At 44.1% G+C, this 20,995-nt stretch overlaps 1 protein-coding gene across 1 annotated transcript in view; it reads left to right on the top strand.

The window, feature by feature from the left end:
- The first annotated feature begins 5,861 nt into the window (after positions 1-5,861).
- PKD1 (polycystin 1, transient receptor potential channel interacting) overlaps positions 5,862-20,995 on the top strand; it is a 132,868-nt gene continuing 117,734 nt past the window's right edge. The window contains exon 1 of the mRNA XM_063430475.1: positions 5,862-6,283. Within this exon, the coding sequence (XP_063286545.1) occupies positions 6,045-6,283 (239 nt within the window). The 5' untranslated portion in view covers positions 5,862-6,044. The remainder of the gene's footprint in view (positions 6,284-20,995) is intronic.

Here is a 20,995-nt window from a genome sequence, read left to right as displayed (position 1 = left end):
GGTCAAGGATAACAGAAAGACGGGTAAGTAATAACAAAGCCGGGTCAGAACCAAAAGACAAGAGAATACAAGAGCACTGTGTGACTAGGCTGACTAGAACCACGACAGGGCAATGAGTGAATGGGAGAAACAGCGTTAAATACCCTGGATCAGTGAGTAGACCCGCCTCCAACGAGTCCTGACTGGCTTCCAGTCAATTGAGTGACAGGTCGGTCCGGACTGACGTCATGACGTCGAGCACTGTGCGTGACGTTATAAAAGGGGACGGATCCCTCGCGGCCGGCGTGTGAGTGACTAGGAGAGCCGCGAGGGATGGGAGAAGCAGCCCTGCCGGAAGGACAAACTACTAAGTCTCTACCTCTTTCGGAGGTAGAGACCTCAGGTACCCTGACACCTCCTTCTGGATCTCTTTGGGAACTCTCACGAACTGGTATTGCAACATCAATTGCCTCTGGTAACTCTCTTGCTCCTCGATAACGCCTGGGCTCCGGGTACACGATCAGCTTACCGTGCTGCATGGAAGTCGTGGTCTGGTTGGTGCATGGAACGGGCAATGGATCCCGTATCTGCCCCTCTCCATCTGATCCTGGAGTTCCTCACGTTCCTATTCGATTCGGGCAAGGCGTATCGTACGATCAATCTCTTCCACTCGGCTATTTCAGCCTGGCACGGCGGCTTAGAAGGTTCTCAAGGGTATTCGCCTCGCCCGTCCGCCTCGGTCGCGTTTTTCGGCCTTTTGGGACGTCAACGTTATGTTGCAGTTCCTATCGTCCTGGTACCCTAACCAAGGACTGACTCTCAAGCAATTGTCCTCCAAGCTAGTGATGTTACTTTGTTTGATCTCTTGTAAGAGGGTCTCCGATGTCAGGGCCCTTGATTGGGGTGCCATTGTGTTACTCCTGAAGGTGTTGCTTTCAACTTATCTAGGAGGACTAAGTCGGCATCCAAGTCCTTCGTGTACCCAGATTCTCAGGGTGTCCGGCACTCTGTCCAGTGGATTGTCTGAAGGCATACCTGGATGCTACACAGCAGTTTCGTTCGTCTGATCGGCATCCTCTCTTCATTTCCTTTAGAGCACCTCATCGGCCTGTTTCGACACAGACTCTGGCACGTTGGCTTTTATCTCTGGTGGGTATAGACACCTCTATCTTTACGCCTCATTCTGTACGGGGTGCTATGGCCTCGAAGGCATCTACAGTCGGTTGCCGTCTAGAGGACGTCATGCGCGCAGCGGACTGGTCTCGGGAGTTGACGTTCCGGGACTTCTATTTCAGACCAATTGAGCACATCACATCTCAGGTGGTGGCACAGCTTTGAACTTGCATAATATGAGCCTCCGTGTCTTTAATAAAATTCCCAGATTTTACTAGTAACATGAAGTAAAGTCATGATTTTATTAAAGACGCGGAGGCGAGTATTATTCCCTCCCACCCTCCCGGTGTGGGGTCTGCGGGTGAGATGCGTTTTGGACTATTCAGATATGTTGCATATTGGTCAATTTTTTGTGGTTACTTGCGTTTGCTGCTTATGTTATCTTGATACTAATCATATTTTGTATTTTCAGATTTCAGTTCTGTTCTAAGAATGACCGACAGTTTTGACTGGTAAGCACACAGTTTTGAGTTTGGTTTTTACCATATTTCTCTCTCTCTCTTTTAGCTTGAAGTTATTGGAGTGCTTCCGTTTCCTGTTCTGGCCAAGTGGGATATCGTTCGTCTTACCTGGTCTTCGGTTTTCGCAAGAAAGAGGGGGATTGTGGGAGATACAGGCCTTATATAGTCACTTCCTCTGTTATGTTATTGGTTGCCTGTGTACCTATACAGTTTTTTCTTTCAGTTTGATAATATTTATATTCCTCTATCTTTGCTGCTGAGGAAATAAAGAAAGAGTTATGAATAATACTCGCCTCCGTGTCTTTAATAAAATCATGACTTTACGTCATGTTACTAGTAAAATCTTACCTCAAAGTCAGACTCACTGCATTCTCTCCTATTACCTTCCTCTCCAGACAGCCACATACAGACAAACAACGCCCAGTACAAGAAGGGCTATTGCTGCAAAAAAAAAAAGCTGGTTTTATTTATTTTGTGCTACCATGGTAACGAATAGCCAGAATGCCTTCCGCTGGCACGTTCAAGAGTTTTATTATAGGTCTTGTCTAAAATCTGGTCTTGCCTAATGGTAGATGTCTGTTCAGTGTGTAGCAATCATTGAGAGCTAGCCACAAAATTCCTAAAATCAACATTTCTTTACAATAAACATTTCTGGAAAATTACTAAATATAGATTGCAAGCCATTTGTGCAGCATCCTCGCCACCTCTGATTTCTGTAAGTTAAACTTGTTTTATGAGAATTCATTGTGTGTCACGTGATCCCATTGTCACTATTTAAACAATAATAAAAACGAAATACCTGGTTTTAACTTAAAATAATATTAATGGTATGTATAATTTTTTTTCTATAGTAAGGACATTCTAATGTGGCTGGTTTGGGGCAGACAAGTGTGTCTAAAAAAAACAACGTGTTCTGTCCCATAAAAAACAAAACACATTTCATTTCGTTATCAGGATCTGAAAATTACAGCTGGGGATCGTTAAAAAACCCCAACAAATTTGAATGTTATTATTATTATTATCGCCATTTATATAGCGCCAACAGATTCTGTAGCGCTTTACAATATTATGAGATGTAGAATTTAACCATAAATAGGACAATTACAAGAAAACTTACAGGAACGATAGGTTGAAGAGGACCCTGCTCAAACAAGCTTACAGTCTATAGGAGGTGGGGTATGACACGTTAGGACAGGAATTATCAATCAAATAAGGTGGGAGTGAAGCAGTTTTCTAATGTTATACTTTGCATCGATGTATATGATATACTACTGTTTATTGTCTTACCGAACAAGCATTGATAAGAAAAATAAAAAAAGAGATTGGCAAAAACAAAACAAAAAACCCCACCAAATTACAGCTGGGGATCATTCGAAAAAATGCCAAATTACAGCGAATAGAATTGAATTTCAACATTTAGGTTAAAAAACTAGAGAAGCCGTTACTGTAGCTGGGAGATATTTCCAAATCATCTATTGTTGCCTAAATTCGGAAATCCACTTTTCAATTCACTATACTTCCCACAGTAATGCACTTAACGCAGCAAAGTGAAATCCAAATGGTATAATTTAGGATATTCTTGTATCTTCCTTTTTTTTTTTAAATCAGAGATTTCAGCCTAGATTTTCCCATTTCCCAATTCTCTGGAATTTTGAGGTTAATGACTAAATCCTTTGTTGCTTAGTGAATGTACCTCCGTTTTATTTAACACATTTTCTAGGGACGCCCCTTATTGGAGAAAATAAGAAACAGACGTCATGCTGCATTCTGAAAAGCGCTGTTTTTTAAATAACATTTATAGGAAATCATTTAGTCCACAATACTATGAAATCCATGTTCTCCTCGTATGTATGCGTATATTTATATATAAACACTTATTATTATGATCAGTAGTAGTCTAACAGCTGGGAGAAAGGGGGCAGTTAAGCCTAAGGAAAAGATACTGCGGAAAAGATCAGAGAGATAAGGGGAAACCAGAAATTTGGTGACAAGTCCACGGCAAACCTGAGAAATATCCACTCTTACAATCTGGGGGCTTTTTCATCTGGGATTCAGGGGAGCAGCGCCATTAAAGGACCACTATAGTTTCTCTGAAACTGCTATGTTTACAGCTGCAGGGTTAACACTAGATGGACTTGGCACTCATTGAGCTGAAGTGGTCTGGGTGCCTATAGTGGTCCTTTAAGAGATCCACCGCGGCAACCTATCTTGAGAAAGCCTGATTTCACGGGCGACACGTGTAGATCGTGCTTGGCAGCATTTTAAGTTTGAAGGCTTTGGAGCAAGTACAGCAATACTTCAAGTCGGTGTCCTTCTGAAGTGTAAGAGGTCTGTGTCGGCTCCAGAGCACGGGAGAAGCTTGCAGCCTTACACCAGCGGAGTGGTAACACTCTAAAGATTATCATACTGTACAGCACCAAATGCTTGTTTGTGGTCCACAAAGGGATTACATAGGGGATTAAAGGGACACTCCAGGCACCCAGACCACTTCTGCTCATTGGAGTGGTCTGGGTGCCAACTCCCACTACCCTTAACCCTGCAAGTGTAATTATTGCAGTTTTTCATAAACTGCAATAATTACATTGCAGGGTTAACTCCACCTCTAGTGGCTGTCTAATAGACAGCCACTAGAGGTCACTTCCTAGTTTCTAGCACAGGTTTCCTGTGCTAGAGTGTCGCTGGACGTCCTCATGCTGTGTGAGGACCTCCAGCGTCGCTCAAAACCCCATAGGAAAGCATTGAAATGATTTTCCAATGCTTTCCTATGGGGATACGTAATGCGCATGCGCGGCATTTCCACGCATGCGCATTAGGTCTCCTCGGCCGGTGGGCGAGATTAGTCTCGCCCACCGGCCGACGTAATCACAAGGAGGAGCGTCGCGGAGGCGGAGACAGCGGCAAGGGACATCGCCGCTGTCCCAGGTAAGTCACTGAAGGGGTTTTCACCCCTTCAGTAACCGGGGATTGGGGGGGTGGGAGGGCGAGGGACCCTCCAGTGCCAGAAAAACTGATCGTTTTTCTGGCACTGGAGTTTCCCTTTAACTAATAAACCAGTGTTACTCTATATCTGTGTTTTTCCTATTTCAAAGGTGGATACATAGTTTCCAATGGACTGGTTACAGGAATTACAAGTGCTAATACATAACACTGTGCATCAATACTGTACCGTTATTTTATTTTTCCCCAGAACCATTTGAAGGGGAATATTATCTTAGCGCTGATACTAGTTGTTTTTTGTATTTTTTTTTTAGTATTTCTATAGCGCCAACTTATTCCGCAGCGCTTTACAATATTGAGAAAGGGGGGGGGGGGGGGGGGAATTTAACAATAAATGAGACAATTACAAAATGACAGAGGAATAATAGCTAGAAGAGGACTCTGCTCAAACCAGCTAACAGCCTAGAGAGGATTGTCACAATAATCATTATTCCAAAGATAGAAGATGCAATATAGCCATAGTATATCATTATAAAGTGTTGCAGAATACGTTGGTGGGACGATAAAAATAATAATAATAATAATATATAATAATAATAATAATAAATCATACGGAATATGTTGGTGCTATAATAATACAAATTAATATTGAATATTTTGGTGCAATAATTAATAATAATAATACGGAATATGTTGGTGCTATAATAATAATAATAATATTAATAATAATAATAATATGGAATATATTGGTGCGATAATAGTAATAATAATACATAATAATAAAAAATTAATCATACAGAATATTTTGGTGCTATAATAATAAATAATAACAACAATACGGAAGATGTTGGGGCTGTAATATTAATATTAATAATAATAATACGGAATATGTTGGTGGTATAATAATAATAATAATAATAATAATAATAATAATAATAATAATAATAATTAATAATAATACGGAATATTTTGGTGCTATAATAATAAAATAGAATAATATGGAATATTTTGGTGCTATAATAATAAATAATAAAATAGAATATTATGGAATATTTTGGTGCTACAATAATAATAATTATCAATAATAATATTCTGCTGCAGCAAGTGATATCCAACCCATAGCAAGTCTTGATGATTTCCCAGATGTCCCCCCTGTAGAATGCGGCATTGAGCAGGGCAGCCCTTTTCCTGTGCTGCCCATGTGATGTTGGTGTCTGTGTGTGTTTGGTGCCAAGCTGCCAGTCAGCGCTCTCATCCTATAGGAGTATTTTCCTTGTCTCTCCGGCGCCCCCCAGTGCCCGCAGCCGGCAGTGCACGCTCCCTCCCCGCAGGACAGACAGAGCTCGCTCAGACAGCTCCCCGGGAGGATGAGCCAGCCCTGCGGCAGCTGAGAGCTGGGAGAGGCCGCCTGCTGGGGTCCGCTTATCTGGGGGTTTCTCCGCTGTTTGCACGCTGTGGAGGGCAGCCGGGGATCCCATGCAATGTGAGTGAGCTATGCATTTTGGAAATGGCCAGGCTGCAACCCAGGGAAAAGATGGCGCCTCCCCCCCTGTGCTCTGCCCCCTCTTCCTTCTCTCTGCTGGGCTCCTTCTGGGGCTCGGATCGGGGGCAGCCTCTGGATGGTGCCAGCCCTGCCCGGACAACTGCACGTGTGACCCTGGCTCCTGCCTGGTGAACTGCTCTGCCCTGGGACTGCTGCAAGCGGTTAGTGCCCCAACTAATGCCAGCCTGCTGTGAGTATACTCTGATACACTGCCCCTTTAATGTACTCTGTGCCAAGCTGGGCCCCAGAAATGCCAGATCCACTATCAGAGCCCCTCAGACACACACACACACACACTGGTGGTCACAGCTCAGGAAAAGTGCTGCCCTGCTGGGTGAAGAATTTATAGCCAGGAAATGAAGTCATTACTAGTTGATACTGGGATACAGCAGGGCAGCTCTTTTCATGTGCTGACCAGTAGAAGAAGTGCCCAGGAAAATATGCAGGGCACTTGCCTGGCACTGAAAGAACTCACCCACCTCTTCTCCCTGCATGATATGTAGCTTGTTTGTGTGTTATAATGAAAATAGTAACTTTTTTTTCCTGTCCCTTAAAGTGACAGAAAAGTGTTCTCAGTCTGTTATCTCCATATTTGCCCCTTTGAAAAGGTTAAACAATACATGTGTATATGTTGTCCTCTGTAGAGAATCTGGCAGCTAAGGGGCTAAATGTTTTTTGCTTAACTACTTAATTGCTGTACAAATGTGGGTTTATTCACGCTTTCTCCATGGATTTAGGTTGAGGAATGTGGTCCATTTCAGTACAGGAATGGTGAAATAAAAGTAATAATGTTTTGCCAAAACCCACCTAGAGTATCCTTCAATTTATTTTTGCTTTCTTATGGTAAAACAATTTCAGTATTTAAAAAAACATTTATTGAAATGACAAACACTGGGCATCTTGGCTAGCAGATTTGAAGTAGTTAATAAACATAAAAAAAAGACACTCAATGGAGCGGCAGGGGTTAAGTGTCTTTAAGGTGACATTGTCATTGGCATGAGCCAGGCCAGTGTTACTTAATAAATTTCAGTAGTGTGCCCAGTACAAATGGACAGTGGCAATGCCATGGCAGCGGTGTGTCGTCCAGCAATGTGGCCTGGTATAAAAGTTAAATGGAATCACTGGTTGTTTATAGCACTGTAAAATCTTCCATCTGTGATGATCGTTACCTGAATTTCAGAGCCCCCTCCCCTCCATGAAAAAGGGACTTTTATTGATTATGTTTAAAAAAATTGTTGAGAAAACTAGTTCAACTGCAGTAAAGTTAGTGTCTGCTCTTGTGTTAAACAAATTCCAAAAATATTGGATCCCTGCACATTGCCTTCTTCAAAATAGGAGCCTGATGTAATAATTATTCAATTATTTTGTTGCAGTAGTTTATAAACATAGAAGCAAAATTGTGTTGTGTTTTTTGATCACTAGAATTGTCCCCAACCCTCTATCCGGAGTTTTATTTCCACGGAAACAAAAATGTCACAAATGAGAGAATAGGAAAAGTTGTAAATTTGAAGAAAATGCGTGTTCTCACATATAAAGCCCTTACATACTGTACAGGTGCAAATGTAAACAGATTCTGATTTTTATTAGATATTGCGCCATCGTGAATATAACCCCTTTAACTCCTGTTAAAAGAACAACTACAGGGAGAATTGTCATTTTTAAAATCTATTTACCCTGTATGTGGTACCGAACTGGCTGTCATCCCATACCCCCCTGCGAGCCAGCCCCTTTAATATCACATGAGTGCAGGTATGATGTTTGGTTACTCATTAACCCTTCCTAGACTGGGTAGTGTTTCCCTGTCTCACTGGAGGTCAGATTTAGCTCATGCTTTACAATTAACCACTTCATCACCAGACTGCCTTGCCGTGCCTTGGAAAAGCACTCATTGATGGTAGTTTGAAGTGCTTTTCTGATTCTAAGTCGCATTGTAAAAATTGTTTGACCAGTCTGTGTTTGTTTTGAATGTATTGGTAATCTTTTTATCTTGCGTTACAATGTGATGCTTTCTAATATTTTCACATTTTTATCTCTTCTAATGGTTTAAATGAATAGAAACTGATAAGTGCCCCAAGTGTGTCTCCCCCCCCCCCCCCCATTCAATTTAGGTTTTTTTGTGTATATATATATATTTGTATTTTTATGTATACATAGACCTGCACAGGTGTCCTCGAAATATTGTATCTCCTTTGGCAGTTTATAGGTTAAACCCCCCTTTTTTTTCTTTCTAATACGGTGGTATTAAAGCTATTTAAAAAAAAAAAAAAAATCATACAAATTCTTCACTGATCAAACCAGTGACAGACAAAAAGCTAAATATTTTACCCAGTTGAATTCTCTCCATGGTAACTCTGGAGTGGAATTTTAAATATGTGTTAATGTTCTTGAAAGAAATACAAGATGACTTTCAGCTTAGAAGGATCTCGTAGCCAGATTCAGGAAACTACTAGCGGTGTAAGATAGCGCCAGAGAGGGGCACCGAGAGGGTTAATCTCTGTTTTCTCTAACCTTTGCACACAGAGAGAATGGTAATTAGGGCTGCAGCATGGATTTATCTCTCCGCTGAGATTTCGAAGGGTTAAATCAGGGCACCGGATTTTAATTTTCAGGTCCTGTTTGCTTTCTTGGAAAACAAAAAGGAATATTTTTTTTTTTTAGTGGCCTATGCTTGGTTAACGAGTCTGTTGAAATAAAAAATTACAATATATATAAACGACACAAAAAAATATAAAAATAGTATGTATCTTGTAAAGCTTGTTTACTAAACAGCGAGCCACGGTGAATTAAAACAAATTTTTTTTTTTTTTTTTTACAAAATAGGCAAATATGTGAAGGTTTTATTGTGTTTTTTTTAATAGAAAACTCTAAGCACCATAACCACTACAGACTGCTGTAGTTGTTTTGGTGCCAGGAATCTTGCATGTAAGAGTCAAACCATTTTTGAATGGTTTGACACTTACCCTTATTATCTGGCCCCCTATCCAGATATCGCTAAATTTATAAGGACCATATTCCGAATGAGTGATATCAGGTTTGCCCGTTTTCAGACGACATTGATTTGCCTATTACAAATGGAGAACGCCCGCTTAAGCTATACCTGAAGAAAGGGCCAGACTGCAAGCATCTAGGCGACCCATGTAAGTGTCAAACTGTGTGAAAAAAGCTTGCCTGTTACCCAGAAGGCAGCGCCAGGGAACTCCTGCATTCATAACCTCTTACCTGTGCTGTAGTGTTTATGGTACTTAAATTAAACCTTTTTAAAGTGATTTGTCATATATTTCAACCAGATGTTGTGTTTTGCTTGTTGTTTTTCTAATGTGCTCCATTTATCAGTTATTGTTCCGTACTTAGAAGGTACATTTTACCTTATGGGGATCACTTTCTGTTTTTTTTAATTATCAGATAGTTTCTTGTTTTTGCCTGCAGCGTATCTTGATTGATGGATGAGGACAGCAAGCCGTCAACTTAAATATGATTTGCAATAGATGAGGACTTAATCACCACCATTTTTCATTTTGCTTTCTAAGGCCACTAAAACCCCCCCCTATATTGTGACCTTTTTATATCTACATTTCCATAGAGATAAACAGAGAATGGGACACTAAACATAAACACACAAATGCTATTCTACAAAAACATTTTAAAAAAATTTAACAGTTCGTCCATAATAATATATTTTTTAATGTGTTTAACATGTCTTCCCACACTCGTGTAGTACTTATAAAAAATTGTGTTTCTTTCATCCTCTGAGCTCTGTAAGCCAACGTAGGACTGACTATATATCGGAGGAGTCCTGCTCAATTACTGCCAAAAATATATGTAATGTGTAAAACGTTTTGTTTCACTAGAAGAAAAAATCCCTACATTTTATCTAAATAGCTGCATGTATGGGAATGTTTCAATTTGTGTGTGTGTGTAACAGTGTGTTTGTGAGTGTGGAGTTGCATGTATAGGAATGTGTTGATTTGTGTGTGTGTAACAGCGTGTTTGTGAGTGTGGAGCTCCATGTATATGAATGTGTCTATTTGTGTGTGCATGTGAGTGTCTGTGAGTGTGAAGCTGCATAGGAATAGTATATGAATGTGTCTATTTGTGTGTGCATGTGAGTGTCTGTGAGTGTGAAGCTGCATAGGAATAGTATATGAATGTGTCGATTTGTGTGTGCATGTGAGTGTGTAGTTGCATGAATGGAAATGTGTCGCTTTAAGTCTGTACCTGTGTAAGTTAGTGTCTGGGAGTACGGATTTTGTGTGCGTCTGGGAGTAAAGATTTGCGGCCCCCAAGCGAGAAGACTACTTGGCCACTGACCCTCTGATAAGTTAACTTTAAGAAACCGCGTGTGGTTTTGTTGGGTTACCCCTTAATGTGCCGAATAGGAAAAAGTTTCACCATTTCACTGTTTATATTATAACAGACCTGTCATGTTTTGTTTTCTGTAGTAATTATTACCCTAAATTTATTTTTCTTAAAAGAACACTCCAATCACCACAACCACCTCAGTGCGCGATAGTGGCTATGGTGCCAGGAGTGCCCTGCCCCTCCCACCAGTGTAAGAAGTCAGGTTATTTTAGAACGGTTTGATTTCTTACCTGGGTCCATCGGGTACCGCTCCTTCCCTCCACGATTTCAGGTAGTGTCAGAAGCAGGGCCGGCCTTAGGCAATTAGGCGCCCTGTGCGAAAAGTCTTCACAGCGCCCCACCCCCCCACCAAGTTGCCTGAATATAGTAACACACACAGGTACCTGGGACGTGTGTATCGCAAGGCAAACAAGGCATCTATCTGCCTTGGGTGGCACTTTGCAGGGGGCGGCAAAAAAGCTGCCCCCAAATGCCCAGGCAGATCCCTTGCTTGCCCCGCGTCCTGGAGGGCTCAAGAGCTGGCTGGCTGGCCACTTTTGAGCCCCCCTAAGGCTGGCAGCGGGCAGCGAAGGAGCATACTCACCTGAGCTCTTGTTGCGGTCACCGGCCCGCCGAGCCTCACGGTCGTGCCCGACCGGCACGACCGCTCCGACTACACGAGCTTACCTGCTCGTCGGCGAGCCGGGGACCGCGCGTGTAGTTCTTCCGGGCATCACGCCCGAATCCAATATGGCGCCGACCACGTGGTCGCGTCTATGGATAGCCCCGCCCCCGAGAATTATACTAACGTGTGCGTGACGTCACGACGTCAACGCACACGTACGTTCTGGGGTCAGAGGTCGCCCTCTGACCAATCATAGCTTAGAGAGGGGTATTTAAACCCCTAATTCACCCTAGTACTTTGCCATGTCGTGGTTTCAGTTTCCTGGTTTCCTGAAAGTGCTAGTTTCGTGTTTCTGATTTCCTGGTATCCTGATCCTTGGCGTTTCCCTGGTTATTCTGATCTCTGGTTTCCCTGACTTGGCTTGTCTTATCGGTATTGAGTATTTTCTGGCTTCCTTGACCTCGGCTTTCCCTTTGACCATTCTCTGTCTCTAGCGTATTAGTCCGGCCATTCTAAGGTCCGGTTTACGCTCTGTCCTGTTATTTTTCCTTTTCTGACTTATGTATATGTTTACATAGATTCTGCGTGCTGGACCACATTACTAGTCGTGACATTACGACATGGCCATGGATCCTGCAGAACTATGCACTATGATCGCCTGTGAAAATAGGGTGGAGGATATGGACCACAGGTTAGACCAATTTGCTCAGGCATTTCAGACCTTGCTCCAGAGGACTGCCTATTTAGAGGTCCCTCCTGTACCACCTGTGGTTCCGCCACCTGTAGTGGTTCCCGTACCACATAAACCACCGTCCATAACTTTGTCACCGCCCCCTCGTTATGGAGGTGATTCTAAGGAATTTAGAGGTTTTTTAAACCAAATAGAATACCACTTTGAGGCCTCCCCAGGTTCATTCCCAACAGATAGATCTAAAATAGGCTATCTGATGAACCAATTAACTGGAAAAGCCTTGACTTGGGCTAACCCCTTATGGGAAAGTGGTGACGCAATAGCCCGTGATTACAGTACCTTTCTTACGGCCTTTAAGGCTACATTTGAACCTAAAGGCAGGGAGAAGAACGCTGCCAAAGCCCTTATGAGAATCAGGCAAGGCAATCGTTCTGTAGCCGATTATGCAATAGAGTTCAGGACATTAGCGTCTGAGGTTGATTGGACCAATAGCGGTCTGGTGGCTGCTTTCTCTGAAGGTTTAGCTGAGAATATACAAGATGAAACTGCAGCTAGAGACCTTCCGGTTAGTCTTAATGAGTTTATTGCCTACATGATAAACATTGATAACCGGCTCAGAGAGAGAGAGAAAAACAAACAACGTAACAGACGTTCTAATTTGTCCATAGCTCCTCGTTTCTCTAACCCAGTGGTGAGTAGCCAAACGCCTCTTCCAGAACCTGAACCCATGCAATTGGGTAGTGCTAAACTCACTGAGGCAGAGAGACAACACAGACGTAACGAGGGGTTATGTATGTATTGTGGCAAGAAGGGACATCTAAGATCGTCATGCCCGGTTCGGCCGGAAAACTTGCACACCTAAGGCACGTACGGGGACCGACCTTAGGTGTGATGTATATGTCCCCTAAATTGACTAAGAACCGTTTCCTGGTCAAAGTAACCTTATCTTTCGAGAACACTACTGTTCAGTGTGAGGCTATGATTGACTCTGGGGCAGCGGAGAATTTCCTAGACAAAGAGTTCTCTGCTAAACATCTCCTGCCCTTAAGACATAAAGAGAAACCTATAGCAGTCGAGGCCATTGATGGAAGGCCTCTTACCCAGCCTTTCATCACACACGAAACTCTGCCAATCACTGTTTCAGTGGGTATTCTCCACTCTGAAGAAATTACCTTTCAAATCATATCTTCACCTACAGTTCCGATAATACTCGGTTTCCCTTGGCTCCTGAAACACAATCCACGTTTAGATTGGATTGAAGGAGAGATTGTGAGTTGGGGTGAGAGATGCAAAGGTGTTTGCTTTAAGCAAATCCCACAACCTATTGGCACCATTAATGTTCCTGTTACACCTCCCTTGACCACACAAATTCCTCAGCAGTATATGGATTTGAAAGAGGTATTTAACAAGGTCCAGTCAGAAGGGTTACCTCCTCATAGACCTTATGACTGTACTATAAACTTATTACCAGGGACTATGCCTCCCAAGGGAGGAGTCTATGCCTTGTCCCCCCAGGAAAATCTTTGTTTGGAGGAATATATTAAGGATGCTCTCAGAAAGGGTCATATCCGTAGGTCCTCCTCACCAGCCGGGGCTGGATTCTTCTTTGTCTCTAAAAAAGAAGGAGACCTACGCCCTTGTATTGATTATAGGGGTTTGAATAGGATTACCATAAAAAATGCCTACCCTATTCCCCTTATATCAGAGCTATTCGACAGATTAAAGGGAGCTCGAGTCTTTACCAAGCTCGATCTCCGAAGTGCCTACAATCTAGTCAGAATTAAGGACGGTCACGAATGGAAGACCGCATTTAACACCAGAATGGGACATTACGAATACCTGGTTATGCCGTTTGGATTATGTAACGCTCCAGCGGTATTCCAGGATTTTATCAACGATGTCCTAAGAGAGTACCTTCACATGTTCGTTCTAGTGTATTTGGACGACATTCTCATCTATTCCCCAGACCTAGAGACACATCACGAACATGTGAGAATTGTACTGAAAACCCTGTTACAGAACGGCCTTTACTGTAAACTGGAGAAATGCCAGTTTGACCAAACGGAGATACAATTCCTTGGATACGTTATATCTCCGTCTGGTTTCCAGATGGATCCTCGTAAACTGGAGGCAGTCTTACAGTGGCCATTACCCAAGGGCCTTAAAGCTACTCAACGCTTTATAGGTTTTGCGAATTACTACCGCAAATTCATAAGGGGATTTTCCTCCGTGATTTCCCCTATAACCAATTTAACAAAAAAAGGAGCAAATTGTATATCTTGGCCCAAAGAAGCAAGAGAGGCATTTGAACGATTAAAATCTTTATTTTCCTCAGCACCTGTCCTGACCCATCCTGATCCATCCAAACCATTTATCCTAGAGGTGGATGCATCAGAGACAGGAGTTGGAGCCATTCTGTCTCAAAGAGAGAGTCCTGATACGCCTTTACATCCCTGTGGATTTTACTCTCGCAAACTCACACCTGCAGAGAGGAATTACGACATAGGGAATAGGGAACTTTTGGCCATTGTACTTGCCCTTAAGGAATGGAGGCATCTCTTGGAAGGTTCCAAAGAGCCACTTTTGATCTTTACTGATCATAAGAATTTGGCTTATATTGGGGACGCTAAGAGACTGTCCTCTCGTCAGGCTAGGTGGTCATTGTTCCTCTCCCGATTCAATTTCGTAATTACATACAGACCTGGTACTAAAAACACCAAGGCAGATGCACTTTCTCGGCAGTTTGAGACAGATGAAGTTCCGGAACAGGTGATATATCCTATTGTACCTCCTGAATGCCTCATTGCCACTACAGTTTCCGAAGTGTCTTCTCCACTCTTCTGTGCCATAATAGCAGATCAAACTCAGGCACCTGTGGGAAAACCTCCGGACAAACTGTATGTGTCACCTCAGTTTCAAAAGAAGGTACTAGATTTGTTCCATGACAGCCTCACAGCGGGCCATCCTGGAGTCCATAAAACTCTCTCTGCCATCTCCAGGAGATTTTGGTGGCCTGCTCTTAGAAACGATGTCAAAGATTATGTTGGGGCATGTCAAATATGTGCTGTTTCTAAAGTTCCTCCCAGGTCACCTCCTGGACTATTACAACCACTGCCCATACCTAGTGCTCCATGGACCCACTTGGCCATGGATTTCATTGTGGATCTACCCAGTTCAAACGGGTTTAATACAGTCCTTATGGTCATTGATAGATTCACGAAGATGGCACATTTCGTCCCACTTAAAAAATTACCATCTGCTCAAGATCTAGTTCAAATATTCTTGAGAGAGATCTTTCGGTTGCACGGTGTACCCAAAAGCATAGTATCTGACAGAGGTACCCAGTTTGTTTCTAGGTTTTGGCGTTCCTTTTGCAAACAATTGGGCATCGAACTCTCCTTTTCGTCAGCATATCACCCTCAAACAAATGGAGCAGCAGAGAGGGCGAATCAGTCTTTAGAAGCCTATTTACGTTGCTTTATAAATGCCAATCAATCTAACTGGTACGAGCTCTTACCCATGGCTGAGTTCGCCAGAAACAACGCCACTCATGAATCTTCTAATCACAGTCCATTCTTTGTTAATCAGGGTTATCACCCCACTGTTTTTCCTTCTGCATTCTCAGACACAGAAATCCCCGCTTTGAACACCCGTTTAGATTCGATTCATGATACTTGGGATTCCGTCCATTCAGCTCTGCAAAAAGCCTCATTACGAGCGAAGGTCCAAGCTGACAAGAAACGGGGCGCTAATCCTGTCTATATTCCAGGTGACAGGGTGTGGCTCTCCACAAGACATATCAAGCTTAAGGTCCCGTCCATGAAATTTGCCCCTCGGTACATTGGTCCCTTTCGAGTTACCCAACGTATTAATCCAGTGACCTATACTTTGGCACTACCGGCTCATATGAGAATAGCGAATACTTTCCATGTGTCTCTGCTCAAGCCCCTTACTTGCAATCGCTACACAAGGGTATCCACTCCTCCTCCGCCCTTGGTAGTGGGTGATCAAGAGGAATACGAAGTCCGTTCTATCATGGACTCCAAATTATCCAGAGGTGTCTTGTCCTATCTCGTTGACTGGAAGGGTTATGGTCCCGAGGAACGTTGTTGGGTTCCTGCTGACCGGGTCCATGCGCCCTGTCTTATCCGGTCATTTCACAACCGCTTTCCTCTTAAGCCGGGTCCTTCCCGCTCGGTGCGCGGTCTTCGAGTGGGGGGTACTGTTGCGGTCACCGGCCCGCCGAGCCTCACGGTCGTGCCCGACCGGCACGACCGCTCCGACTACACGAGCTTACCTGCTCGTCGGCGAGCCGGGGACCGCGCGTGTAGTTCTTCCGGGCATCACGCCCGAATCCAATATGGCGCCGACCACGTGGTCGCGTCTATGGATAGCCCCGCCCCCGAGAATTATACTAACGTGTGCGTGACGTCACGACGTCAACGCACACGTACGTTCTGGGGTCAGAGGTCGCCCTCTGACCAATCATAGCTTAGAGAGGGGTATTTAAACCCCTAATTCACCCTAGTACTTTGCCATGTCGTGGTTTCAGTTTCCTGGTTTCCTGAAAGTGCTAGTTTCGTGTTTCTGATTTCCTGGTATCCTGATCCTTGGCGTTTCCCTGGTTATTCTGATCTCTGGTTTCCCTGACTTGGCTTGTCTTATCGGTATTGAGTATTTTCTGGCTTCCTTGACCTCGGCTTTCCCTTTGACCATTCTCTGTCTCTAGCGTATTAGTCCGGCCATTCTAAGGTCCGGTTTACGCTCTGTCCTGTTATTTTTCCTTTTCTGACTTATGTATATGTTTACATAGATTCTGCGTGCTGGACCACATTACTAGTCGTGACAGCTCTTCCTGCTCCGCTCCCTTCCGCGCCGCTTAATGAAGCCGGGAGCCGGAATATGACCTCAGTCTGGCTCCCGGCAACACTAAGCGCTGCCTACTCAGCCTTTGCGCCCCATGCCTGCCTGCCCAGCAGCCACACTGGACTGCAGGTAAGAAATCCACTCCAGCTCTCCCAGGGAGGCTGGGTGGATTTAAAGTAAAATTTTAAAAATATTAGTTTGTGAGTGTTAGTGGAAATGTCTGTGAGTGTGTATGCCTAAGTGAATGTGTGTGTGTCTGTGAGTGAATGTGTGTGTGTGTCTGTATGTCTGTAAGTGTGTAAGTGTGTGTGTCTGTAAGTGAATATGTGTTTGTCTGTAAGTGTTTATGTGTGTTTGTGTCTGTGAGTGAATGTGTGTGTCGGTCAGTGAGTGTGTATGTGTCGGTCAGTGGGGGCGTGCATCTTTCAGTGAGTGGGTGCGTCTGTCAGTGAGAGTGTGCATCTGTCAGTGTGTGTCCAAGTAATAGTGTGTGTATGTCATTGTTTGTCAGTGTGTGTGTGTGTGTATGTCATTGTTTGTCAGTGTGACGGTGAGTGAGAGTCTGTCAAAGTGCGGCCTTGACAGGAAGGGCTGGGGGAAATTTAAACTCTGTTACAGGCATGTACAAACACCCACACACACTCTGTTAAAGGCAGTCACACATACAGGCACAGGTACACACAATGGCCCAGCGACACACACACAATTAGAGTCACACACAGACAGACAGTTATACACACACAGGCAGGCAGTCACACACACAGACAGACAGATACACACAGACAGACACAAACAGGCAGTCAGACAGTCACACACACAAGCAGGCAGTCACACACACACAGACAGACAGTCACACAGACAGACAGTCACACACACACACTCTTACCTCTTTCCAGTGGATGCAGTTGGCTGATGGGGAAGCAGGGACTCCTTCCCTCTTCCTGTGCAGCAGGGGCTTCGGGAGGTATTAGCCCCGCCTCCGCCTCGCGATAAGCTCCGCCCTGCCGCTCGGTAAGCCCCGCCCCCCTGCCGCAATTTTCTTTCTTTTTTTTGGTAATAGACCCTGCTTAAGCTCCCCTGTCAGCCGGCCATGTGCGAGCTGTGTCGGCCACAGGGCGCCCCCTGCTCCATGGCGCCCTGTGCGACCGCACAGCTCGCACACCCCTAAGGCCGGCCCTGGTCAGAAGTTTTGTCTTAGCAAAGCCCAGTGGGAGAGTGATCCGCCAAGCTCTTAGCCAGTGAACTAGCCCTGCACTTCAGGACTCAAAGGGAATCTATAGTGTTAGGAAAGCTGTATTCCTAGTACTATAGTTCCCTCTGGCCCCCGAACCCCCCCGCTCGCAGCCCTTTAAAAGCCCTTTATTTACTCACTCGATTCCAGCACCGAGGTCCCTCTGAACTAGGCCGGTGCTCCACCTCCTCCATCGTCATCCGACGTGGGGGAATCTCCATTGAATCCATGCTTTCCTATAGGGTTTTCACTGCCGCTGGATGTCCTCGTGCACGTTGGCTCTCCGGGCATTGTAACCACTAGAGCGCACTATAGTCGTTTTGGTGCTTGGAATGTTCTAAAACTAAATAAAATTGATACTTAGTGTCCACTGCATGTGCCCTTTTCCTGCATCTTACTCCGTATGTGCTATTCGACTGCTGACTGTGCCCAGCCATCAATCAAGCTGATATCACGGGAAGCAACTTAGAATTCTGGAGCAATCTGGAAGAAACAAACATAAGGGGAAAATGGTCCAGCATTTATGGAACATAATAATAAACAAAAAAAATATAAAATAAATAAATATATATATATATATATATATATATATATATATATACACACTGCTCAAAAAAAATAAAGGGAACACTTAAACAACACAATGTAACTCCAAGTCAATCACACTTCTGTGAAATCAAACTGTCCACTTAGGAAGCAACACTGAGTGACAATCAATTTCACATGCTGTTGTGGAAATTATAGGCAATTAGCAAGACACCCCCAATAACGGAGTGGTTCTGCAGGTGGTGACCAGACCACTTCTCAGTTCCTATGCTTCCTGGCTGATGTTTTGGTCACTTTTGAATGCTGGCGGTGCTTTCACTCTAGTGGTAGCATGAGATGGAGTCTACAACCCACACAAGTGGCTCAGGTAGTGCAGCTCATCCAGGATGGCACATCAATGCGAGCTGTGGCAAGAAGGTTTGCTGTGTCTGTCAGCGTAGTGTCCAGAGCATGGGGGCGCTACCAGGAGACAGGCCAGTACATCAGGAGACGTGGAGGAGGCCGTAGGAGGGCAACAACCCAGCAGCAGGACCGCTACCTCTGCCTTTGTGCAAGGATGAACAGGAGGAGCACTGCCAGAGCCCTGCAAAATGACCTCCAGCAGGCCACAAATGTGCTTGTGTCTGCTGAAACGGTCAGAAACTGACACCATCAGGGTGGTATGAGGGCCCGATGTCCACAGGTGGGGGTTGTGCTTACAGCCCAACACCGTGCAGGACGTTTGGCATTTGCCAGAGGACACCACGATTGGCAAATTCGCCACTGGCGCCCTGTGCTCTTCACAGATGAAAGCAGGTTCACACTGAGCACATGTGACAGACGTGACAGAGTCTGGAGAGGCCGTGGAGCACGTTCTGCTGCCTGCAACATCCTCCAGCTGACCAGTTTGGCAGTGGGTCAGTAATGGTGTGGGGTGGCATTTCTTTGGGGGGCCGCACAGCCCTTCATGTGCTCGCCAGAGTTAGCCTGACTGCCATTAGGTACCGAGATGAGATCCTCAGACCTCTTGTGAGACCATATGCTGGTGCGGTTGGACCTGGGTTCCTCCTAATGCAAGACAATGCTAAACCTCAGGTGGCTGGAGTGTGTCAGCAGTTCCTGCAAGACGAAGGCATTGATGCTATGGACTGGCCCGCCCGTTCCCCAGACCTGAATCCAATTGAGCACATCTGGGACATCATGTCTTGCTCCATCCACCAACATCACGTTGCACCACAGACTGTCTAGGAGTTGGCAGATGCTTTAGTCCAGGTCTGGGAGGAGATCCCTCAGGAGACCACCCGCCACCTCATCAGGAGCATGCACAGGCGTTGTAGGGAGGTCATACAGTCACGTGGAGGCCACACACACTACTGAGCCTCATTTTGACTTGTTTTAAGGACATTACATCAAAGTTGGATCAGCCTGTAGTGTGTTTTTCCACTTTAATTTTGAGTATGACTCCAAATCCAGATCTCCATGGGTTGAAAAATTTGATTTCCATTTTTAAATTTTTGTGTGATTTTGTTGTCAACACATTCAACTATGTAAAGAACAAAGTATTTCAGAAGAATATTGAATTCATTCAGATCTAGGATGTGTTATTTTTGTGTTCCCTTTATTTTTTTTGAGCAGTGTGTATATATATATATATCAGAATTGTCCAAAGTCACTATAATATCAATACGGGTATTTTTTTTATTATATTCACATAACCGTAGCCCATGGCGAGTCCTACCATAAATGGATGTGAATACTGGTCCCCGTCCCCTCCAGAAGAACACCTGCTGGCCATAAGCATGACTCAATATCGGGCTTCCTGATGTCCTGTGTTTGATGGATGGACCTGCTGTGTCGGGGAGGGGAGAGCTGTGTGTTTGTTGTCAGTTAATCACAGAATTAATGGAAACATATTTATTTGATTCATTTCTACATTAAAATATATGGTAAAAGGGGCCCTTACCATTGATTTAATTGATTTTCTACCTTTTGCAAGAGAAACCTGACATAGCTAACATCATTAATTAAAACTGTGAAGGAGAAACTCAAGTTTGACACCTGCAGACACAATGGAGCTATTTAACTATTTAATTCCTAGAGTCACAAAATTATATTTTAATTTGTTATATTGATAATGCTAGAAACTGTGACTGTAAATATCTTCTCTCTCATCCTGGGAATAGCAGAGACTTGGCTGGATTTTTAAATTATGTTTAATATTTTAATTTTAACCCCTTAATACCTAATGTTACTCTTAGCCATCATCACAGTCTGGTCTCAAGACCTTATACCAGCATGTACTATTGTGTGGGTTATTTAGCTTTGGCAGATCTATGGGGGCAACCCTCTGCAATCCAGATGTTCTGAACTACATCTCTCGTGATGCTTTGCCACCGTTGCGACTAAGAGTATTGTGGGAGATGAAGTCCACAAGATCTGGGGTGCCAAATCTTATAGCTAGGCCTTATCTTATATCTAGGATAGCCTTATGCCTACCCCACGCATGCATGAAACTCCTTCACTGTGTTAACCTCTACCACTTCAGCTGGAAGGCTATTCCATGCATCCACTACTCTCTCAGTAAAGTAATACTTCCTGATATTGTTTTTAAACCTTTGCCCCTCTA

The sequence above is a fragment of the Pelobates fuscus genome, chromosome 8 (assembly GCF_036172605.1).
Source record: "Pelobates fuscus isolate aPelFus1 chromosome 8, aPelFus1.pri, whole genome shotgun sequence".
NCBI classification, from domain to species: domain Eukaryota; kingdom Metazoa; phylum Chordata; class Amphibia; order Anura; family Pelobatidae; genus Pelobates; species Pelobates fuscus.
The sequence above is the reverse complement of the archived record's forward strand: the minus strand, read 5'-3'. Positions and strand labels throughout refer to the sequence as shown.